Below are 26774 nucleotides of genomic sequence, written 5' to 3' on the forward strand. Positions count from 1 at the left end.
GAATTTTCCATAATTTTGCGTACCGTGACAATATTGTGACTTACCATAATAATACAGACATTAGGACATGAATAACAAAAACCCATGTAATCAATTTGCAGTGGAACACTGCTGCGGCTTAGACACCCTCAGGCAGAGATTAAAAAGAAAGAACTGGAGAGAGACCAATATGAATTTGCAAAAGTTAAATCAGTTGTAACACAACCATAATAAACTAAGAGGACAACACTCTTGACCAACCTGTGCTAAGTGGTCAAGCAAACTTTAAACGGTGGAGACATGCTCGTGGCTTGACAATAATGCTCTTGAAGGATAGTTATAAGCTATACTCTCCATCTTACTTATAAGCTGCTTCTGACGTGACGTGACCAAGACTTCTAACAAGTACAAATAATTACCTGCAAATCAACATTTTAATGGTGTACTGGCAAATCCACAAGAGGGTGCAATATGTACACATTATGTCGATAGATCACTAAGAAAATGAAGACAAATTCTGTGCGAAGCAGAATTGTTAGCCGGCTGCGAAGGCGGGCTCTAATCACATGGGGTACTTACCCTTATGGCAGGCATTGGATAAATATGACATACTGTCATGTACTCAAATACACTCTCTACACAAACGAGAAATATTTCCAAAAGAACACTGATTACACGAGACACAAGAATCACTACATCACTCACACACGTAACATTGATGCTTGGATAAATTGACCAATCACTATCGCTGGGTTGATCCTTTGGATTATTCAGCACAGGAGCTCGATAGTAGGAAGACATACGCATCTCCGGTGACCTTTCCTGGGCAGGGAGAAGCTGGTGGTGCATCCACTTCCTGGATGACAACGGGCAGTCCCGATGATACGGTGATGGTACACCCATTTAAGATCATAAGCCTGAATGAACTATATGGATAGCATGAGCGTTGGGTTATCACAACCTAATTAAGACTGGCTGCTTTACAAGATACTGAGTAAACTTCTGAACAGAATACACACGAGTAAACTTTATGGCTTGGATCTCTGCACCTCCGAAGTAGAAGATTCTACTCCATTCATGGGACTTATTGTTACATGTTCAACTTCACACATAGCAAACGAAAACAATGGCTTAGATTGACTACAAGGTTGCACGAACTCTGACTGCTGGGCAATAAATTCAAAATTATCATAGAGATGCGATGATCACTTAACCATACGGACTGAACACTTGGCTTGCTATGTAGGCAGCTTACTGGAATGCTCTTGCAGAAGACTAGTTTGTCCTTGATGGGTTGACAATATACTCTTAGAACTTCCATGGTGGGTAACTGAATCGATGCAAAGTGATAATGCAGATGGGAAGATAATTTAACATTGCGTTGCTTCGTTGCCGACGTGGATGGGTTGGGGGCCCCGCTACCAAGAGCTTAGCTGTGCATGAAGATGTTTAGTTTAAGCCACAAACTAAATATGTATGATGATACTGGCATAGTGACAGAGTCACTCCCTAAAACTGCACACTATATATGTAAATTAGCTTCTACGAAACCACTGAAGATGACCGACTCACGTGGTAGACTAAGGCAGGAACCTGTTTTCCAACTCCATCCAAATATTGCTGCTATTCAAACTAATTGCACAAACTGATGGTGAGGAATCATCCCCTATATTGCAGAGTTAACTAAAACCAGTTTGGATACTCTGATGACAACTAATAAACGAGATTTAACAAAAATATATAGGCAGGCGAGAATTACTATCACCCATCACGTTTTCATGTTTCTGGCTGAGTACCCAGAATCCTTTGCGCGAACCCGCGAACATGATGTTTCAACAGGGTTGCCAAATGCAAAAGGCTACAAGATGTATATTGTAAATTGTACTAGTAATACAATTGTAAATAAGTTATATAAAGGGGCGTTACACCGCCATTGTCAGTTTATACAACGTATAAAATTTACTGTAATATAAAGAAAGATCAGGTACATTACCCTTTTTATTGAACGTTGGAAATTTTAACTCCTTGAAACAAACTTGATATATTTTTAACAAAAAAACTCGCCTGGGTCGACATGACCCAGGCTTAGTACTTTACGTAATATTTTAGGCTTGGTACTCTAAGGGTTAAAAGAAACAAATAGGATATCTAATTAGCTTGAAAACTCTCAAAGCAATCATGATGATACATGTGGGTGTACGGAGAAATAAGAAGTGTTTGTAAGGACTATAACCTGCCGAAAGAAGTATTACTGAAAATTGGGACAATGTCAATCTGCACAAACATAACCAATCCACAATCCAACGATGGTGCCTCCAGTTCTAGCGCCTTGGCTAGCTGTGACGTCATCAATGATGACTTATTTCAATTCAACTGATAATATGGCTTTTGACTTTCGCAAATCACATGAGTTGTTGATGGATTTTATTGTAATTTAAAGTCATGTATGTTGCTTGTTAGTCTTCACCGAATAAAATTCAACATTTCAAATTTAACTATAACTCACTTATAATTTTACACACAAAAGAGAGGTTTAAAATCTACAATGTGGGTTATAGGTTAGCAGTTCAAAATCTAGCCATTTTTTGCGTAAAAAAAGCTTATTTCTGAAGGCCAACTAGCCTATTTTCTTCAGAGCTTGTTGGTAAAACTGGTGATAAGTTACATTTAATCTCTTTTCACTTATGAAACCGGGCAAAAGAAAAAAGCTTTTGTATCATTTTTAGTAGTCTGCCCCTTAAATACCATACTCAATTTTAAAATGCGTTATTTAAAATAGTGATCAATTTAGTTTTTCATTATTATGAACCTCAAGCAAATAAACAAGAATTTTCAATATTGTACCGTATAAAAATGTCTTTTTCGAAAAATTAAAACTTTTCAATATTGTTTATATATAACCAGTAAAGCCCCCGATTCTGTAAACAATTAAATCCTTCAACAAATGCAAAACTACAAATCAAGCAGTTCAAATATGCACTCAATTAGAACTCGAATACAATCAGTATTATTCAACGACCAACGAAACATTTATTCAACTTATTCGATTACGATTAATTAAACAAACATTAAGTAATGCACAAAATATACTGTATACTGGTAATAAGAACTGCAAAATAGCGCTATTACATTACCAATTTAATGTTAATCTTTTTGCTTTAAGTCATCCAGCTATTTATATACAAGTAAAAACTGGTGGTAGCACAAAAATCAGTTTGGGTTTCCGGTTTTTAGAAACACTGAAACTGGTTTCCGAAAACTTTTAAAAAGGAATTTTATTCAAACGGGCTCGATTGTCTATCAAACTCAGTCTCGGTTTTCTGTCAAGAACCGGTTTCGATTTTCTACCAAAACGGGCTTCGGTTTTCTATTAAAAATCTGATTAAGTTCTAAACCCTGTTTGGTTTTCTACTTAAAACAGTTCGTTCTAAGACCGGTTCGATTTTTCTATCAAAACCGGGTTCGATTTTCTATCAAACTGGTTTCGGTGGAAAACCGAACTGGTTTTGGAGAAATCCGAAATATCGGTTTTTCTTTTTTTAAAAAAAAAAAGTTTTCTGTTTTGGAGCTCCTTCATGGCTAAGTTGTTAAAGTACGCGCATTTGGCGTGGGAGACCAGGGTTCGATTCCCGGCGGGACGTTAAACTCAAAATCAACTCTTCCTGCTTCCAGAAAAATTGCTTTTGCTCATCCTTAATAATATTTGATTTTAATTGCAACAATGGTAACAAACAAAATGTACACATGATCAATATATTTTTTTAAATGATTGTGATATAAATAATACAATGTTAAGTAATAAATTTTGCAATATTGAGCAGGCGTGTGTATACGTCGTGATTGACCGTTAGTACAAGGTAAATTTGGTCCAAGAGCTAGTGCGCCAACTGCCAAGCAAACTAACATGGAAGCCAACATTCCGTCAGTATCTTCAGTTAACTTTTAGTGGCAATAACAATGAGTGCTCAACAATGTCGGATACGTGAACTGTTACTGCAAGAGTTCGAACTCGGGCATAACGCTGTGGCAACAACGCAAAACATCTGTCATGCAAAAGGGGAAGGTGCAGTAAACCACAGCACAGCAACTCATTGGTTCCAGAAATTTCGTGCAGGTAGTAAAAATGTCAAGCATCAGCCAAGATCGAGCTGTGCCAGGGTCACAGATTCTGAGATTATACGACATGACATTGACGAAAATTCATCCCCCAACACACAACTATTGTCAACCCAACTCGGCATGTCCCAGTCTACTCTAGTGTGTCACTTTCACAAACTCAGCAAAACCATCAGGAGCTACCGCATTGTGCCACATGAGTCGATTCCAGCTCAGGACCAGAGGAGAGTTGATGTGTACCAACAACTACTCCAAAATCCGCTGACGTGCGTTTCTTAAAACGGATTAACACACGTGACGAAAAGTAGGTGTTTTCCGAAATCCGAATGTATAAAAACAGTAGTTTAACAAGGATAAATTTCCAGAATCAGTCTTTAAACAGCCGTTTTGAGCATAAAGTTGTACTGTACGTAGAGAAACTATGATAAGGTAATTCACTTTAAATTCAATTCGCAAAGGTCGTACCATCGATGCCGATCTTTCTTTCGAACAGTTGGAACAGATGTATGCTGCATTACTCCAAAAAATGCTGCATTGGCGAACTGAGAGTTCGTCCTGCTGCAACACGATAGCACAACACCACACTCGACTGGAAAATCCCAACAACAAAAAATGCCACTTGGACTTGGCAAAATGGAACTTCATAGTATCGAGCTGCTGCCACCCCCGGCATATAGGCCTGACCTTGCTCCTTTGGATTATTCCTGTTTTGGACAATGGTGCATTTATTGAAATTATGATGCTTCACCAACCCGCTAGAAAAGGAAACAACAGTGACTGCCTTCTTTGGCTCGAGGACACAACGTAGTATCGAGGAACTGACCGGAAGGTGGCTGTAGACAGTCCAACACGAGGGACTATCTTTTGAATATTAACCTCCTTTCATTGTACTATAATAAATATAAATATATTGAGTACCAGAATATTGCAAGACTTATGAGTTATCCTTGTGTTTTGCTTGCTGTTGTTTTTATCTCAATTGCTCTCTCTTCGATAACAACGACATCACACGGCCAGTGGCGTAACTACGTTTTATGCCCCCCCCCCACAAGAGAATAATCAGGGGGCCCCGCCTTAACAACGTTTTAATGTGGAATGATAGATAACAATAAATAACCATGCTTCCCTGTATCTGTGAATAATGAGTTCAATGCATGCAACTACTAGGCAAAAATATTCATAAATGGAAACCACTTTGTTATACATAATTTATTTAATAAGCTTCAGATGCACTTTTTTGCAGTCAGTGACGTCAGACTTCATGAAAAGTAGCAGGAAATAATTGAATGGTTTCCTTCTTGCTTTCCTGTCAGTAAAATCCTTTACTAACTCCCGTACATCCATTTTTTCAGCTGCAACCGCAGTTATTGAGAGCAGTGTAGATTACTTAATCTACTTTTACCCATTATGCATCTCACATAATTTTTTATTAATTTCAGTTTTGAGAACGACCTCTGCTCAGAACTGACAGAGACTGGTAGTGTCAAAAACAACTATGCGGTAATTCACAAAGAGCCTTGTTAGGTCAAATACAAAATCCTAAACACTTATTTCAGATTTCAACTATTTCATAAAGCAAATTACTTCCGTCAGAACCCAAAAACCAATATCAGAACTGTAAGTTGTTTGAAGTATCTGTGCCGTTCTTACGTTAGAGTTTGATCATCAGTGAGATGAATTATATTGGGACGAAACAAAAAGGGAAATTTAAATACTGTATCACGCATAAATGTAAAACTATGAATTTAGTATGTCAAATACTTTAATATAGATGCTAATTCTAAGGTTTGATTCACTGACAAGGGAACATCTTACATTGATAGTAGCATTGCCCAATCAAACAATGTACAATCGATAAAGAAGTGAAGAAAAGTGAGAAATCCAAAGTTTTACGGGCTGACACCCAAAAACACAGGAGAAACAGAGGAAAGAAATATCTAGAATCATTTGAAGATATAAATGCAAAAGATACACTGACACAAAAAGAATTTCAAAATGATTAAAGTAATCAAAATTGTATTTACACAACAGTATAGTAAACAATCATTGTACCCACAGACATGCTCAATAACATCATATGTAATGCAGTGTTGCCAACTGAGCACAAAATGAAATTTTGTTAAATGGCACGGAACACAAATTATAGCATGTAGAAAATCTAATTATGATTAGAACCATACCTGAAAAGTCATGATGTACCGTGTTGCCAACATTTGAAGATAGCCCATATGAATTCCTACATGAATTTCGGATGTAGAAGAGTACATACATTACCAACACACTGCGGAGCATTTTATCAACAGCAGCACTGAAAAATTGACTACCAATAATGTGTGAGGTGATACAATATTACGTGCATCTGAAACGTGAGCCTGCTAATCAATTGCCAATCCAAGAGCATGCATCATTTCAGTTTTGTGTGTTGTGTTTGATACTATTCTGATTTTCCCCTTGGGCAAACCTGCTTCGATACTGTGCTTCGTCCCTTATTTTCCTGCTTCAGTGATTATATTATTGTTTGTGGTCTCATATTTTGGTTTTAACTAGTTAGAATCGTGAACTGTATGTTCTCTTCTACATCCGATATTCATATAGAAATTCATATAGGCTTATCTTCAAACGTGGGCAACACTGTACATCACGACTTCACATGTATGGTTCTAATCATAATTAGATTTTCTACATGCTATAATTTGTGTTCCGTGCCATTTAACAAAACTTCATTTTGTGCTCAGTTGGCAACACTGCATTAGATATGATGTTATTGAGCATATCTGTGGGTACAATGTTTGTTTACTATACTCTTTTGTAAATATCATTTTGATTACTTTAATCGTTTTGAAGTTCTTTCTGTGTCAATATATCTTTTGCATTTCTATCTTCATATGTTTCTAGATATTTCTTTCCTCTGTATCTCCTGTTTCTGGGTGTCAGCCCGTAGAATTTTGGATTTCTCACTTTCTTCACTCCTCTATCGATTGCACATTGTTTGATTTGGTAACGCTACTATCAATATAAGATGTTCACTTGTGAGACGATATCTTCACACAACTCATCAAAATATCGTTTAACCTTTTAGAATCGTTTGCATCTAAATGATGTGTGAACATTCCACTTTTCATACAGTCCACTTTTTAAGACATCTAAATGATGTCTTAATTGCTTCTTCCTTCAGATATAGCCGAGAAAAGGGGACGGTGGCAGAACATTGCCGACTAATACAAAACTAAAAAGCATGTTGGTTCGACCTATTAGGAGGCTAGGGTCCCCTTGGAAGTCTCCCCCCCCCCCGCATTGCAGGGTTTTGCGCCAGAGTAGTTACGCCCCTGCACACGGAGCACCTTTAATCCATTTACATTTACTACCGACATTTTTATACTATTTATTAGAAAATTATTTATTTTGTACTGTTTACTACAAAATAAATACAAATATTATTTAAAAAGCAGTTAACAAAAAACCAAGACAACATGATAAGTCATCAATTACCGTTGAGTTCATTTTTCTAGTCGCTGCCTTAACCTAGATTTTTGCGTAAATCATATTGTGGCTGCACTGTAATTTCTATGGACGGCATGGTAAGTTACATTTCATTATCTCTTTTTACTTACGAGAAACTGGCAAAAGAAAAATGATTAGCTTTCGTATCATTTTCAGTATTCTGCTCCCTTAATTAAGCATAATTTTAACGTATAGTTCATTGGGCAGAATAACTACTTGTTAATAATATTAAAATTTATACCTACATGACAAAATTTTTACCTACTTCTGTTAGGTATTACTGTTACTTGGTATACCTAAAATAAAAACTTACCTTCTATCTTCTTGCAATGATCTTCCAATGCTGTGACACAATTAGCACATGTTAAACCTTCAAGGCGCAGGAAACATTTCTTCAGTTTCTCACTAGATTGCGATCTTTGTACGGCCCTCGTATCGCGTCCTACAATAATAAACATTCATGCAATATGGTATTACACAAATTTGAGAAAAGTACAGCAGAATTTTTACTACTAGGACGTGGTGGAAGAGTAGGCCGGAACAATAATTACTCACCTCCTGTCTCTTCCATTAAAAACAAAACAACACACACACAAAAAAAAAAAAAAGAAAAGAAAAACTCTTAAACTTCCAAACTATGCTACACATAATTTTCGGAAGTCTTATAGAAATGCTTTCACTGTCCGTCTGTCGACAAATATTAAAGAAAAAATGGTAAGAGATGTCGAGTTACTGTTTTCTGTAAGCGATTTATCATCCCAAAAATAGCTTTCATCTCTACCGTTAACTCTCTATTCAAACCGAAAGTGGTTCAAATTAGTTATTTTCGACTTCAACGTTTATCGCCATAGAACGAAAATTGTAATAGGGCTGCAAGCGGATTTTTGCAATCGATTCGGTTTCAAAAGAGCATATCATCACAAGCAACAATACTAGAGATGCAAAAAAGCCGACTTTTTTGAATCGATGGTTTTTTTCACATAAAAAGCCGGCTTTTTTGGAAAAAAACCGAGAATTTTGGAAATTTTGGCTTTTTTCATTTTCATGATTTTTCTATCCAAATAGCTTTCTTATAGTATATTCTATAGTTAGATAAGATTTCCACGACCTGAATGCCATATTTAGCTCTGTAATTCACCATCAAGATGGATGGAGCACATATTTTACGAATTAAAGCTAACATGAAGAATGTAGTATTTGAGGGCAATTTTACAGGTTATTTAACTTTATTTTAACTTTTGAGTTATCGACATTTTTTTTCCTTCTCTAGATCATTTTAGTTTGTCATCCGTGTTTCATTTCTAAGAGCTTAGTACTCCAGCTTCTAGCACGAAAGTTAAACTTACGTTTTTCTATATATCCGTCAAAGCATACGTTTTTCAATATGTCCGTCAAACCGTATTTGCACATTTCTGTTATACTGTAGTTGTGCAATGATTTAGCAATAATTTTCCAGATACAACCTTGAATACCAATTTATACAAATAATCAATAGCGGATTTAGAAAAGTACTTTGGGAGGGGTTTCTCTGATTGTTTCGTTTTCTAAAAAGTCCTAATTTTATTTGGGAGGTGCTTGAAGTTTATGAGTATAGGCATAACTAATATTTCGTTTCGTTTATATGCAGTAAGTACGCCAGAAATTTTTACTTGGGGGTGTGTTCAAAATAAAAAGGGGGGTGTGCTCTCAGAATAGTGATATAATTTTTAAACAAACTCAAAGAAGAAAACAGTATATTTTTTTACGCAACTATTGCAATATTATTATTATTATTATTATTATTATTATTATTATTATTACTAATAATAATACAGTTAGGTTCAATAAAGTAAGTTCGCACATTTGAGCATTTATTATTATTATTATGAAAGTAAGTAATACAGTGAAACCTCTCTAAACGGACATTGGTGGAACACAATTATTTGTCCGTAAATGAAAGGTGTCCCTAAATGGAAGGGTTCTCTCTCAGAACTCCACACCACACACATTTATGGCATGCAAGAATAATAAGTTTGTCCTCTTATGATGTCTACTATTGAGAGATGCCCGTTAAGAGAGGTTTCACTGTATTAGGAATTAACCTCCACTATTTTACCCAGTAATTACACTTCAATTGATTACATACGAATTATTGTAATTATTTTGCAAAATTCTGCTATTATTTCAATTTGTTCACCTCCAGCAAGTTTTAGTGAATGATATTTTTGCAAAATATAAATGGGAAAAAATTCCCTCGTCCTATGCTAAAGTCACATTCGTTTAGTAATTTATACTGTACATAGTTCCAATTTCATTATTTTAATATTCTAACCCTGTTGTTAACGTTAATTGTTGTAATATTATTTGATCTCTTAATCTCCGTTTCTGCCCCTTCCTGGCTACGTTATTGGCTCTGAAATATCTTTCATAAGAAAATTATTCATTGATTTAGTTGTTTTCCAGAAATCCAGTTTTTCAATTTACAAATATTTCGTATCTTTCTGTTTTGTCTTCTTTAATATACCTAATTTTAATAATATCTGGGCTCATAGTGGTCTGGTCCCTTGTAAATAGTTGAAAAATGACCAAAAATGGCCAAAAGCACACGAAAAAGTCAACAAAATCTGGCCCTTTTTTCCTTTGTCAATTTCTCCATCACCTTTCTCTTTGTTCGTTGTTTTGTTTCTTCTTTACTTCTTCTTTTTGAGCTTCCTCCTTTCTTAGGTTTTCAAAATAATCTTTGTAGTTACGGTAAGCAGACTTAGCAGATGTAAAAAGCTTCTGAGTAAGTGGAACCAGTTCTGGCCTATTTCCGAATTTCTTCTTTTGTTATGTTTAACTTCGCATTAAGAGTTCTCAAAAAAAAAAAAAAAAAGAGAGAAAACTAAAAGATTATTATGATAGAAGAAAGAATAGACACAGAAAGGTTCTCAACCCCACCTTGAGAGCTTAAGCATCCACCAACCGTCCACTGTGCTTTAGAAAGAATAAAAGCTGAAGTGAGAATAAAGCTGACTGTTTCACATGTGGCAGCAAGCAGGGACGTACGCAGGCTGTGACCTGGGGGTCCGGACCCCCGCCGAAATTTCGACTTTTTTAAAATTTAGCCTAATTTTAGGGGCAATTTTAGGAATTTTAATATAAAATACCTTCATATTTAGTTTGGACCCCCCCCCGAAATAAATTCCTGGGTACGCTACTGGCAGCAAGTACTGAAGCTTTCAGAAGAGTAATGAGGAACAAGTTTCTTCCTTTTTCCTTTGTTTTTATATTTTTCTTAGAAAACTGCCAATGCAAAACATAAATCACGCGAAAAAGTCACTTTACCTCTCAAAAAACGAGAACGAGGTCGCTTCGTATTTTGAAGTGAAATAAATAAATAAGAATATTGCCTTCTTTCCTAAATGCTAAACCTTTAACTTGATGTAACAAATAATCTATATGATACTGATTGATACAATTGGATTTGGGGGAGTATTCTTTTTCCATCCAGGGGTGTGTGTAAAGAAATTTGGAGGGGTGTTAGGGGGGTGTTGAGGGGGTGTAGATTACTCCCTGTTTATATGTTTAGCAATAATCTTCCGGATACAACCTTGAAGATCATTTTATACTGAGAATCAGTGGCGAATTTAAAAAAGTGTTTTGGGAGGGGTTTTCTTACTACTGATGTTTAGTTTTTCTAAACATTCGTAATTTTTATTTGACGGGAGCTTAAAGTTTATGAGTAAAGGCATAACTAATATATATTTCGTTCGTTTTAGACATTCCACAACTTTGGAGAACAGGCTTCAGTCCGAAAGACCGATCCTCTAATCTTCGCAAAACCGTCACTGCTGGTAATTAGTAATAATAACGATTTAAAAACAATAAGAAAGGAAGACGGCCAACTCCTACACTCCTAGTCGGCCAGTACACTCACTATTTCTACATTCTCAGATGGAATGAAGGAAGGCTTTGTCAGAATGGTCGAATGCTGGGTTGAATCCCGGACTTCCCGATAGAAGCGCAAAAGCCAACCACTCAGTCACGTTTGTTGTGCAGTTGTATTTAGCTTAACTTAAATATATTCCGTAGTCTTTTTTTTCTTTTTTGTTCCGTAATGATATGTTGAATCCCTCTTGTTAAAAATTCAGAAAACTTGAGGACTGGGTAAACCGTGATGGTGGTCAAGGGCGCCCATGTTGTGGTTTCCAAGGAGGGGAAGTATAAGCGACGTTTCAAAAATAGTTTCAAATTTTGCTGTAACTAATGTAAAAATCCTATTGGATTTTCAATATTCTAAAGTACATTTTCCTCTAGGGTGGGCAAGCGCCCCCTTAACCCCCCTAATGGTGGTTATAAAAAACTTGACTGTAGAATTTCAAGAATATACAGAACCATGTGCAGCCTTTAATTGTATCATACAAATCTAAATATTTCTCTTATGTTTTATTTTAATTTTATTTTGTTTCAAAAAAAGGGTATGGAATATTTTGAAGTAAAAATACTACATACAATTTTGCTAGTTATTTGTGTATTTTTTGAAAGAAGTTTTTACTCTTAGGGTTGGCTCGTTTACACCAGCTGTTTTTTTTAAAAAAATAACTGGTTTAAACTAAAAAAATTAAAAGAACAAAAATGCGAATCGTGTGAACTTCATAGTGACGTTTCACATGTCAAACCATCTGCATTAGTCTTATTTCCTTTTCACCTTTTAATCAAGGTGTCCCATGTTCAATTGTCGGTCGAACCACAACCCTTCTTTCATGTGTAAACCAAGTACTCTTTCGGATGTCACTTTAAGCGAAAGTCTTCTCCTTGATAACCTCGGTATTACGTAAGGATGTTAAGCCTAAACATACAAAACGAAACCAAATTATATATTTCTGCATGCCTGTTGTTTTATAAAGAAGCGAAGGTTGCTTAAATATATTGATTAAAATTGGTAAAATGTATCGATTGCCTACTTAGCTTCCAACATTAGCTTGGATTGGACTTTCAATGATACCTACATACTAAATTTGTAATTTAATACCTCAGTTTTAGAAAAATAAACACACTGCTGAACAAGACTGCACTTATTTAATATAAAAACACATTTACACGTGACGTTTCGATCTTCTATCCAAGATCCTCATCAGACGTACACTCACGTCTGATGAGGATCTTGGATAGAAGATCGAAACGTCACGTGTAAATGTGTTTTTATATTAAATAAGTGCAGTAGTAGTAGTGGTCCCGTTATGCCCGAATGACTCATCCTCACTCTTGTGACGTCATAGGTCAAAGGTCAATGACCTTGGCCCGGGGTCAATGACCGAGGGGTACCTAGGACCACCCCCTCTAAATTTTGGCAGGGGTACCTTGGCCCACCCCCTAAATTTTGGCAGGGGTACATAGGACCACCCCCCTTAAATTTTGGAAATTGCCAAATCTAAAAATTTGGTATGGTAGCCTAGGACCATAGTATGTACCTCTATCAGTATTGGGTGTCTATGTCGTTCCCTTTCATGGGTAAAAAATTGCCAAAAATTCAAATTTCGGGGGTTTTTGACCTAATTTATCCCCTTTGATGAGGTGTTATTACCCTATATAGTTATATGAGCGTATACAGGAGTCTATTATCTTTCATAAGATATGGGTACATTGGTGCACCACTTTAAATTTTTGGGAGGGGTACCTTGGCCCACCCCTTAAATTTTGGAAATTGCCCAATTTAAACATTGGGTATTATAGTATAGGACCCTAATATGTATCGTGATAAATTTGGGCGGTCCACCTTGTTTCCTTCTAGGGGTACAAAATTGCCAAAATATAAACGTAAGCAATACGTTATACCACGTGTTTGGTTTTCGACCTAATTTATCTCCTTGGATGAGGTCCTATTACCTTATATAGTTATATGGTCATGTATAGGGGTCCATTATCTATCATAAGACATGGGTACATTGGTGCACCCCTTGAAAAATTTGGGAAGAGTACCTTGGCCCACCCCTTAAATTTTGGAAATTGCCAAATCTAAAAATTTGGTGTGGTAGCCTAGGACCATAGTATGTACCTCTATCAGTATTGGGTGTCTATGTCGTTCCCTTTCATGGGTAAAAAATTGCCAAAAATTCAAATTTCGGGGGTTTTTGACGTAATTTATCCCCTTTGATGAGGTGTTATTACCCTATATAGTTATATGAGCGTATACAGGAGTCTATTATCTTTCATAAGATATGGGTACATTGGTGCACCCCTTTAAAAATTTGGGAGGGGTACCTTGGCCCACCCCTTAAATTTTGGAAATTGCCCAATTTAAACATTTGGTATTATAGTACAGGACCCTAATATGTATTATGATAAATTTGGATGGTCCACCTCGTTCCCTTTTAGGGGGTACAAAATTGCCAAAATATAAACGTAAGCAATACGTAGTACCACGTGTTTGGATTTTGGTCGATTTTATCCCCGTTGATGAGGTCCTATTACCTTATATGGTTATATGGGCGTATACAGGTGTCCATTACCTTTCATAAGACATGGGTACATTAATGCACCCCTTGAAAAATTTGGGAGGGGTACCTTGGCCCACCCCTTAAATGTTGGAAATTGACCAATTTAAACATTGGGTATTATAGTATAGGACCCTAGTATGTATTATGATAAATTTGGATGGTCCACCTCGTTCCCTTTTAGGGGTATAAAATTGTCAAAAATATAAACGTAAGCAATACGTTGTACCACGTGTTTGTTCTTTTGGCCCATTTATCCCCTTGGATGAGGTCCTACTACATTATATAGTTATATGGTTATGTATAGGAGTCTATTTCCTATCATAAGACATGGGTATATTGGTGCACCCCTTGAAAAAATTTGGGAGGGGTACCTTGGCCCACCCCTTCATTTTTAGAAATTGCCCATTTTACACATTTGATATAATAGTATAGGACCCTAATATATATTACTATAAATTTGGGTGGTCCACCTCGTTCCCTTTTAGGGGTACAAAATTGCCAAAATTTTAGTACAACCACGTGTTTGGACTTTTGACCTAATTTATCGCCTTTGATGAGGTGTTATTATCCTATATGGTTATATGGGCGTATACAGGGTTCATTACCTTTCATAAAACATGGGTATATTAATGCACCCCGGGAGAGGTACCTTGGCCCACCCCTTAAATTTTGGAAATTGCCCAATTTAAACATTTGGTATAATAGTATAGGACCCTAATATATATTACTATAAACTCGTTCCCGTTTAGGGGTACAAAATTGCCAAAATATAAACGTAAGCAATACGTTGTACCACGTGTTTCGTTTTTTTTACCTAATTTATTCCATTGGATGAAGTCCTATTACCTTATATCGTTATATGGTCACGTATGGGGATTCATTTCCTATCATAAGACATAGGTACATTTGTGCACCCCGGGAGGGGTACTTTGGCCCACCCCTTTAATTTTGGAAATTGCCCCTTTTACATGTTTGGTATTATAGTATAGGACCCTAATATAGATTAGTATAAATTTGGATGATTCACCTCGTTTCCTTTCATGGGTACGAAATTGCCAAATTTTAGTACAACCACGTGTTTGGTTTTGGCTCAATTTATCCCCTTGGATGAGGTCCTATTACCTTATATGGTTATATGGCCATGTATGTATTGGTCCATTTCCTATTATAAGACATGTGTACATTGATGCACCCGAGGGAGGGGATTCGGTATCATAGTACATGCCTCAACATGTATCATGATAAATTTGGATGGTCCATCTTGTTCCCTTTCATGGGTAAAAAATTGCTAAAATATAAACATAAGCAATATGTTGTACCATGTGTTTGGTTTCTGGCCCAATTCTTCCCCTTTGATGATGTTCTATTACGTTATATGGTTATATGGACATGTATATGGGTTCATTTCCTATCATAAGACATGGGTACATTGACGCTTACTTTAAAAATTTGGGAGGGGTATCTTGGCTCATCCACTCGGTTTTAGAAATTGTTTAATATAAGCATTTGGTATCATAGTACAGGACCTCAATATGTACCACTATAAATTTGGATGGTCCACATCGTTCCCTTTCATGGGTAAAGAACTACCAAAAATCAAATTTTGGAGGTTATTGACCCCTATTTAGCACGTTATATGGTTTATTACCTTCATATGTTTATGTTCCCATTTAAATTTGGGAATTATCAAATAACAAAATTCGGTAAACGTTTTCTAGGACCCATTGGTTTCCCTCTTATGGCCAAATATTCAAAATTTAAAGGTTATTGACCGGCTTTATTATTGAATAAGTACAGGATTTATTACTTTTTTCATAAGACACAGGTGTGTTTGTGTACCAATCTTAAATTTTGGGAGGGGGTACATTTCTTATTGTCATATCAATAATTGGTAATTGTTCTTAGAATTGGGTGGTATCTCTTTCTTTGGGTAAATTATTGTCAAATATGAGTATGATCACGTGATCAGTTATTGACCTATGATGGGATTAGGAGCCCAGGACATTGGTACATTTAAACTTTATAGGATAATTTGAGAATGCGTCATTGGTATTGATTATTACAGCCAAATATAAACGTAAGCAATACGATGTACCACGTGATTGACCTTGATGTGGTAGTGTACATGGATACATAGCTAACCTTATTGAATCTTATGACTCATAGTCTTAAGGAAACACTGGCAAAGTTATTGTTGATGCAATTTGATTGGTGGATCACTATCTTTCGTGCAATCTAATTGGCTGATCACTATCTTTCGTGCAATCTGATTGGTTGCTGATGTTCAAATCTTTGCTGCATTCAGTTTTAAGTTTTGTTTAACATTTAAAAATCTTGGTTTCGTTCAACATTTTGCACTCACTGATAAATATGATCAAAACCGTTTATTTGTTAATCGAATAGTTAAAAACCGGATAAAGTTTGACGGTTAACCGTGAAACGTAAAATTTTTTTGTTTGAAAGTTTTTGTTAAAAACTCTTGTTTCAAATTTGTTTGAATTTTTTTGAAAACCGTTTATTTGTTAATCGAATAGTTAAAAAACCGGATAAAGTTTGACGGTTAACCGTGAAACGTAAAATTTTTAGTTTGAATTTTTTGTTTGAAACTTTGCTTGAAAATTCTTGCTTTCAAATTTTTGTTTGAATTTTTTGTTTCAGAATTTTGTTTGAAATTTCTTTGACAACTTTTGTTTCAAAATTTTTTGTTTAAAAATTTTTCGTTTGAAATTTAAAAAAATTTTTGTATCAAAATTTTGTTTAAAATTTTTGTTTGAAATTTTTCGTTTCCAAATTTTTTGTTTGAAATTTTTTGTTTCAAAATTTTGTTTGAATTTTTTGTTTAAAATTTTTTGTTGAAATTTTTTGTTTGAATTTTTTCGTTTCCAAGTTTTTCCGTTTCAAAATTTTTTTTTTCAAAATTTTGTTTCAAAGATTTTTGTTCGAAATATTTGTTTGTAAACTTTTTTGTTTGAAATTATTGTTTGGAAAATTTTGGTTTGACATCTTTTAAGTTTGTGCACTCATTAGTAAAGAACCGGAACTGTTTAGAACTAAAACCTCTGGCAACATTGTGGTGCACGTCAGAACATGATAATGCAACGACATCGGTTTTGCATCATCGTTCGAGTTAGTATTCGTGGTAACGTCATCATGGCTACTTGTCTGCAGTTTCTAAATACGCGTGATGTGATGAAATCATTTACCAAGATTACTGATTTACAACAGAATGTACCTTATAGAATCTTAGCTAGCCAAAAAATCCCTACAAAGTTTGGATTAAGAATCGTAGTGAAGCTTGAAAATGATAAGAATATAATTTTACCAGCAAGATATTTACCCATGGAGGCATCAAAACAACAAGAACTGCTGCGTTTCTTAAATACTGGATCTGTATCTTTATGTTACAAAGGATTCTTGGGTCGAAGTCATCAGTACACAGCCGGATTCGTCAGCAATTGTGATTCAAACGTCAGCACATTAGACATAGTTGTATGAATTTGGTTGGTCGGCATGACGTCTGTAACTGTGATGAAATCATGAATCAGCACATTCGACATCAGCAATAACTATAAACCAGCAAATACAGTGTCATCCCACGAAATCATTTGAGCAAGTGCTTTTCAGGAGGAAAGATGTGTACTTCTAACGATAAAGAGTTCATCTTCGCAAGCTATTATCCAATAAACAAAACATGTGATGATTGGTATCAGTGCTAGAACATTTGAACCAGTGATTCGATTGGGCAAAGCAGAACAATTTGGTGTACAACTGACCTGTGAAGAATGGCACGAATCGACCAAATGAACGATGAGCTAAATGTGACCATAGTCAAATCATTAGGCTCAAATCATGAAGTGGTGCTCGAAGAGAAGATGGTGCTGTTACGTAAAAAGAGTACATTCCATGTCCCTCGCAACATGGTGTATCTAACACAAACTGAACGGAACAAATTTATCAACGTATTTCAGTGTGTGAAACATGCAGTGGAAGTGTGCAACAAAACAAGTATATTCCTGAAAAAGTACTATTTATGCATATTGTACAACATGTATCTAGATATTGTGATGGTTGTCAACATCGTTCGTGGGTGCATACCTGTATTGATAAACAGTTTATTTGTGATCAAATGGACATTGAGTTTCCACCAATTGATATCGCAATAGACCTTAAAAGACTTCAATTGGAATTAAAATTATATGCTAAAGACAAACTAGTGCACGAAGTTCAAAATACATTGTATCGACAATATCCAGAACCACTATCTGGTATGGATGTATTTGGAGTGTAATAAAATGATCCATTTCAATGAAGTGTTTTTTTTCATTTCAAGTACAACCCCATGTACTGACGTGCATCACAATGTTGCCAGAGGTTTTAGTTCTAACAGTTCCGGTTCTTTAAAAATTCGAAACAAAAAAAATTTTAAACAAAAAATTTGGAAACGAAAAATTTCAAACGAAAAAATTTTAAACAAAAAATTTTCAAACAAAATTTTGCAACAAAAAAATTTCAAACAAAAAAATTTTCAAACAAAAACTTTCAAACAAAAAATTTGAAACAAAATTTGGAAACGAAAAATTTTTTCAAACAAAAATCTTGAAACAGAAAAAAAAATTGGAAACGAAAAATTTTAAACAAAAAAAATTGAAACAAAAATTTACAGACAAAAAAATTTTAAACAAAATATTTTCAAACAAAATTTTGAAACAAAAAAATTCAAACAAAATTTTGAAACAAAAAATTTCGAAACAAAAATTTTTAAACGAAAAATTTCAAACGAAAAAATGTCAAACCAAAGTTTCAAACTTTTTAAATGTTAAAATAAAACTGAATGCAGCAAAGATTTGAACATCAGCAACCAATCAGATTGCACGAAAGATAGTGATCCACCAATCAAATTGCATCAACAATAACTTTGCCAGTGTTTCCTTAAGACTATGAGTCATAAGATTCAATAAGGTTAGCTATGTACCCCTGTACACTACCTCATCAAGGTCAATCACGTGGTACATCGTATTGCTTACGTTTATATTTGGCTGTAATAATCAATACCAATGACGCATTCTCAAATTATCCTATAAAGTTTAAATGTACCAATGTCCTGGGCTCCTAATCCCATCATAGGTCAATAACTGATCACGTGATCATACTCATATTTGACAATAATTTACCCAAAGAAAGAGATACCACCCAATTCTAAGAACAATTACCAATTATTGATATGACAATAAGAAATGTACCCCCTCCCAAAATTTAAGATTGGTACACAAACACACCTGTGTCTTATGAAAAAAGTAATAAATCCTGTACTTATTCAATAATAAAGCCGGTCAATAACCTTTAAATTTTGAATATTTGGCCATAAGAGGGAAACCAATGGGTCCTAGAAAACGTTTACCGAATTTTGTTATTTGATAATTCCCAAATTTAAAAGGGAACATAAACATATGAAGGTAATAAACCATATAACGTGCTAAATAGGGGTCAATAACCTCCAAAATTTGATTTTTGGTAGTTCTTTACCCATGAAAGGGAACGATGTGGACCATCCAAATTTATAGTGGTACATATTGAGGTCCTGTACTATGATACCAAATGCTTATATTAAACAATTTCTAAAACCGAGTGGATGAGCCAAGATACCCCTCCCAAATTTTTAAAGTATGCGTCAATGTACCCATGTCTTATGATAGGAAATGAACCCATATACATGTCCATATAACCATATAACGTAATAGAACATCATCAAAGGGGAAGAATTGGACCAGAAACCAAACACATGGTACAACATATTGCTTATGTTTATATTTTAGCAATTTTTTACCCATGAAAGGGAACAAGATGGACCATCCAAATTTATCATGATACATGTTGAGGCATGTACTATGATACCGAATCCCCTCCCTCGGGTGCATCAATGTACACATGTCTTATAATAGGAAATGGACCAATACATACATGGCCATATAACCATATAAGGTAATAGGACCTCATCCAAGGGGATAAATTGAGCCAAAACCAAACACGTGGTTGTACTAAAATTTGGCAATTTCGTACCCATGAAAGGAAACGAGGTGAATCATCCAAATTTATACTAATCTATATTAGGGTCCTATACTATAATACCAAACATGTAAAAGGGGCAATTTCCAAAATTAAAGGGGTGGGCCAAAGTACCCCTCCCGGGGTGCACAAATGTACCTATGTCTTATGATAGGAAATGAATCCCCATACGTGACCATATAACGATATAAGGTAATAGGACTTCATCCAATGGAATAAATTAGGTAAAAAAAACGAAACACGTGGTACAACGTATTGCTTACGTTTATATTTTGGCAATTTTGTACCCCTAAACGGGAACGAGTTTATAGTAATATATATTAGGGTCCTATACTATTATACCAAATGTTTAAATTGGGCAATTTCCAAAATTTAAGGGGTGGGCCAAGGTACCTCTCCCGGGGTGCATTAATATACCCATGTTTTATGAAAGGTAATGAACCCTGTATACGCCCATATAACCATATAGGATAATAACACCTCATCAAAGGCGATAAATTAGGTCAAAAGTCCAAACACGTGGTTGTACTAAAATTTTGGCAATTTTGTACCCCTAAAAGGGAACGAGGTGGACCACCCAAATTTATAGTAATATATATTAGGGTCCTATACTATTATATCAAATGTGTAAAATGGGCAATTTCTAAAAATGAAGGGGTGGGCCAAGGTACCCCTCCCAAATTTTTTCAAGGGGTGCACCAATATACCCATGTCTTATGATAGGAAATAGACTCCTATACATAACCATATAACTATATAATGTAGTAGGACCTCATCCAAGGGGATAAATGGGCCAAAAGAACAAACACGTGGTACAACGTATTGCTTACGTTTATATTTTTGACAATTTTATACCCCTAAAAGGGAACGAGGTGGACCATCCAAATTTATCATAATACATACTAGGGTCCTGTACTATAATACCAAATGTTTAAATTGGGCAATTTCCAAAATTTAAGGGGTGGGCCAAGGTACCCCTCCCAAATTTTTAAAGGGGTGCACCAATGTACCCATATCTTATGAAAGATAATAGACTCCTGTATACGCTCATATAACTATATAGGGTAATAACACCTCATCAAACGGGATAAATTACGTCAAAAACCCCCGAAATTTGAATTTTTGGCAATTTTTTACCCATGAAAGGGAACGACATAGACACCCAATACTGATAGAGGTACATACTATGGTCCTAGGCTACCACACCAAATTTTTAGATTTGGCAATTTCCAAAATTTAAGGGGTGGGCCAAGGTACTCTTCCCAAATTTTTCAAGGGGTGCACCAATGTACCCATGTCTTATGATAGATAATGGACCCCTATACATGACCATATAACTATATAAGGTAATAGGACCTCATCCAAGGAGATAAATTAGGTCGAAAACCAAACACGTGGTATAACGTATTGCTTACGTTTATATTTTGGCAATTTTGTACCCCTAGAAGGAAACAAGGTGGACCGCCCAAATTTATCACGATACATATTAGGGTCCTATACTATAATACCCAATGTTTAAATTGGGTAATTTCCAAAATTTAAGGGGTGGGCCAAGGTACCCCTCCCAAAAATTTAAAGGGGTGCATTAATATACCCATATGTTATGAAAGGTAATGGACCCTTGTATACGCCCATATAACTATATAGGGTAATAACACCTCATCAAAGGGGATAAATTAGGTCAAAAAACCCCGAAATTTGAATTTTTGGCAATTTTTTACCCATGAAAGGGAACGACATAGACACCCAATACTAATAGGGGTACATACTATGGTCCTAGGCTACCATACCAAATTTTTAGATTTGGCAATTTCCGAAATTTAAGGGGGGTGGTCCTATGTACCCCTGCCAAAATTTAGGGGGTGGGCCAAGGTACCCCTTGCCAAAATTTAGAGGGGGTGGTCCTAAGTACCCCTAGGTCATTGACCCCGGGCCAGGTCATTGACCTTTCACCCTGGTCGTAAAAGAGAGTGAGGATGAGTCATTCGGGCATACGCGGGCCACTACTACTGCAGTCTTGTTCAGCAGTGTGTTTATTTTTCTGATTTTATTCGCAAGACGTTGACTATGATTGTGTGTCACTCAGTTGTAGCGTACTGATTATAATACGTTGACCTTTAAATTTTACATGCAAATTAAATTTTACAGGATTTTCCCGTTATCGTTTTACATTTAAAAGAATGACGGATTTTCCCGATGGCTAGGGCGGGAGGGCGGGAGTTTCTCAATTTAAGAAATTTACTGACCGGTCTTCTTTAAGCTTATGGGACCTCTTCCAGCATAACCCCGTTGTTGAATAATAACACCAAGGCGAACAAACTTATTTCTGTGAATATGTAATACAAATACATAAAGAAAAATATCTAAATCAAAAAACCTGGTTTAAACCCCAAAAAAGCCTGGTTTAAACTGCCCCCCCAAAACGGGTTTTTGGCATTTTCAGAAACAACCATGGTTCTTGCCAACTCTGCTTACTTTTGTATATAGGAGGTTAAAATGTGTTTATTATATACATTGGTTAATCCTTTGGAATTCATAATGTAAAAATGTTGAAGTAAAATTGTTTAAAATATCTTTTCGAAATTCATGGTTTACTTTCGAGGTTTTATATTATTATCGGCATCAACCACTAATTAAATGGCTTTCTGTGTTATAGAGAAGCGAAACAAAGTCTGCTTTATCGATTTAAAGCAGAATTTTGAAAAAAGCCCAAAATTTCCCAAGCAAAAAAGCAAAGCAGAAAAAACCGAGTTTTTTTCCAAAAAAGCCGGTTTTTTTCCGAGCCCTTGCATCTCTAAACAATACTCTACCAAAACGGGAAGTGACTGGAATTTACTACCATTTCTGGTTGCAGTTTACCACTATTCCAGATATATATAAAAGAACGTTCAGGCAAAACCGCTTAAGCTAGAAACTTGGAATCTTAACAGTGCATAGGATTTGTGGCCTATGATACCACTAAGGAAGAATTTTTTTGGAAGTTCGAAGAGGAAGAGAGAGAAATAGGGGTAGCCAGGTCGGTAGCCAGCCCAAAAATGTAAGGGGGGCGGTTGAAGTTAGGTGGGCCCGATTATAGGGGGCAGCAAACATTTAGGGGAGCCCGATCCCCTAGACCCCCTGGATACGGGCCTGGAGGTAGCTATTATTATGGCAATATCTCCGAATTTCTGAAGAGTAGGGACATGAAATTTGATATATGAACTGCTCATTTAAAATAATTAGATTTGTGTTTGACTGTCTTTTTATATTTCCCTTGCAAGGGGGGAAAAAGGTGGAATTACAATTTCTATAACAAGCTGACCATATTTTCGAAATCCTTTAGGGATAGAGACAAAATTTAGTGCGAAGCCAAGTAAATGCTGGCCCAGCTAGCCAAAGGCTAGTTTAAATATGTATAAAAATAATTTAAAGAGCTCGCATTGTACATTTTTTTTTTAAAAGATAACCAGTTAGGCTGAGCTCTTGAACTCAGAATAGCAGAGGCAATGAAACGACGGCGAAACCGATCATCTAATAAGTTTATGTGTAATATGTCTTTATTGAAATCGAAAGATGTAATAGGATAATTTATTTTGTTTTAATGGTGTTATCATTTATGGCTCCCAAAAGAATAGGAATAGCCATTGCTGCAGCAAGAGGCCCAAAGGAAATAAGGCTCCGCAGAACTAAAACGGAGTATCATATACAGTACCGGTATATAAATCAAATCGGTGGAGCGTTGTTATATGAATGATAAACAGTGACGACGCCAGAGGAGGGGCAAAGGGGGCGAGCGCCCCCATGGTGGCTACTCCTGCCCCCCTGATTGCCATCCAGACTGCCCCCCCAGACTCCTACAATCATAAAACATTCTACATATAGTATTTTATATCGGTATCATAACCAATCTCATTGTCAAATTGTAGTCTACTTTCCATGCATTTACTATGTGGCAGATTAGTCCTCAAGCTTTCTTCTTTGAGCGTCTGGGTATGCACGCATATTTCTGTTTTCTAATGTAGCGTTTTTTCCGGTAAATTTTAGTTATACTTCTTTCTTATGATTTTTAATTATTGTAAATAGCGAACAATAGTAGATTTGGTGGACTTGTTTTCTTCTCATTGAATCAACTTCGATTAGAAACAAAAGAAAGGTAAAAGCAATTACATAACTTGTTGATGTCGTCCCACTTGCGACATTCCTATTAGCGACAGGAACTGTTAACTGTCCTATGAGCGACCGATTCGATCTGTTAACTGCTCTATGAGTCACCGATGCGTTCATACTAAAATAATGGAAGAAGGAAAGGTTCTCTCTTCTTTAACTTGTTTCATGCTAATGCGATTTAGAACCTAACAAAATGTACTATGAAAAATTTCGCTCTACCTTAATTTAATACGTGAGATTACTCTCATTACACTAACAATATTTTCTACGTTTTTCCTAAATATTTTTGAATTACTTTCTATGAATACAATGACTATATCAAGAGGAAAACTAACTAAATATTTAGAGTAGCTCCGCCTTTGTCTATGATTCTAATATAATTAAAAATTTCATGTTAAAATGATGGGGAGCATAAGTTTAGATTTAATATGTTTATGGCATAAGAAAAAAATCAGAAAGAGGTAGGGGCGCCCCAAGAAAATTTTCTAGGGAAGGGCATCTTCATAGTTGCTGTACCATGTCTGGTATATCTGGTATTTAATATACGTGGTTTGTTATATTACGTATACATTTTAGTGAGCCAGGGGGGTGATCCCTGCCTTCCCATCGGGCGCCCATGGAAAGAGGGTGTTCACCACTTGAGGATATCAAAGAAATCTTTAAAAAAAAATGTATTCGAAGAAATTATTACACAAGTTACAAATCTCTCACAGGACTTAACAGTTCGTCTAGTTATAGAATAAGGGATTACTCGTATTTCAGATTGCTATACGACAAGCTTTTATGTATAAGTCAAAACAAGGAAGGAAGGCAAATTAAGCAATTAGTTTACGTTTTTGTAGCTTACAATAGGGAGGAAGGTAGTTTAAAGAGTTTGTTTACCTTTTGGATTGTTTAGAGTGAACTGCATTGTAATTGGTGAGATTGGTTGAGAATAGCCAATCAGATGTAAAGGATCTCAAAAGCTGTCTTTTATCATTGACTTTTTTTCATTTTATTCAGTGTCTTTGGAAGTCTAAAAAGTAGATAGTTAGCGAAACTGTTACACGTTTAAGTTTTTCAAAATAAAATGTATTACTGTGCTTAGTGAGTAATTAGATTTGAATCAAATTAAGTACAGAAAACAGAGCTTTTGAAGAAAGGGGATATTACAACTGGATTTTCAATAATTACATAAGAATATACTTTTCATGGAAATGTCCCTGTTGTCTCGCTAAGTTATTTGATATGTTTTATGTCAAATCTAACTCAAAATTAAAATAAGTTTTATTTGCACTCACTGTAGAGGAAAAATATATTTGATGAACTGTATTACTGGCACGTACATTTTTCGTAGCAAGGTTGTTCGGGCGCTAATAACGCCAGAGGCAAACATATTTCACGAGAGGGAATCATATCATCTTCCATCATCTCAATGTAAATGAATCGGTCGCTCATAGGACAGTTAACAGTTCCTGTCGCTAATAGGACTGTCGCTTCTGGGACTAATTCTAACTTGTTTGTATTTATCCAGTTTTGAAGTTTTCAGTTTGATATTTTGTTTTGTTTAAAGGTTCTATATTTTTATTTCCTGAAACATTATTCTCGGCTTTCAATATTCGGAGGATGGGCTTATAACAGCTTAACTTGCGACTACCATGGCTTAATTTTTTGAAGGAAAAAAAGTTGTTTTCCCATCCTGCAAATGATAATAATAATAAATGTATGGAATTAGATCGATATTTTTTTAGCTCCCAATAAAACGTATTGTCAGAGTGCTGATCTTTAGTTAGTAATTGGTATATACTAGTGTTCCCTTACTTATTTTGTTTCAAAGTACTGACATGACGTCTACCATATTGACTAGAAATGTACGTGGAGCTGCTGAAGAAGTTTTACTTCTTCTATACTTTCCCCGAGAGTCAATATACTACCTTGTACAGTGCTCCAGTTTTGCAGAAGTTAAAAAAAAAATCTGGAGACTTCCTCGCACCACTGTTCGTAACACTACCCTTATCAGATCTGAAGTTCAATCAGATCTAAGTTTGGGAAATAAATACAGGCAATAGTTAGACGGAGCTAAATCTGGGGAATAAGGATGATTATCTAGACATTGAAATCCTAGATTATGCAATCTAATTGTGTTCGCAGGGGTTCGATGGACAGGTGTATTCTCTTAAAGGAACACAATTTCTTTCTTTTCATTTTCCGCGGTGTTGAACTTCGAACTTTTCTTTAGTTATGTGAGTAATGTAGAGATTCTCAATTAAATATCTGACCGTTGCGGAGGTAGTCTATGAGTACGACTCCATACTTGTCCCAGAAGAATGTTGCAAACAGTTTTTCAACCTACTTCTGTGTCTTGAACTTCTTGGGCGAGGGAGAAATGAGTGCTACTACTCCATTGACTGTTGTTTCGTTTCAGGATCATAGTGGTACAACCATATTTCGTCCATGTTTACTATTCGTGAGCGAAATAATCAGCATTACATTCAAACTGGAAGAAGACTTCTCTTAATGCCGTCAGTCTTT

The 26774-nt window shown here is 35.6% G+C and overlaps 1 protein-coding gene across 2 annotated transcripts in view; it reads right to left on the reverse strand.

Moving 5' to 3' along the window:
* The window catches only part of LOC145662498 (copper-transporting ATPase 1-like), a 178241-nt gene that overhangs the window by 123891 nt on the left and 27576 nt on the right, over window positions 1-26774 (reverse strand). For both annotated transcript variants that reach the window (XM_081728134.1, XM_081728133.1), the window contains exon 3: window positions 7910-8038. In XM_081728134.1, coding sequence (XP_081584260.1) covers window positions 7910-8038 — 129 coding nt within the window. The remainder of the gene's footprint in view (window positions 1-7909; window positions 8039-26774) is intronic.

Source organism: Thermobia domestica, chromosome 10 (assembly GCF_964235325.1).
Source record: "Thermobia domestica chromosome 10, izTheDome1.hap1.1, whole genome shotgun sequence".
Classification (NCBI taxonomy): Eukaryota; Metazoa; Arthropoda; class Insecta; order Zygentoma; family Lepismatidae; genus Thermobia; species Thermobia domestica.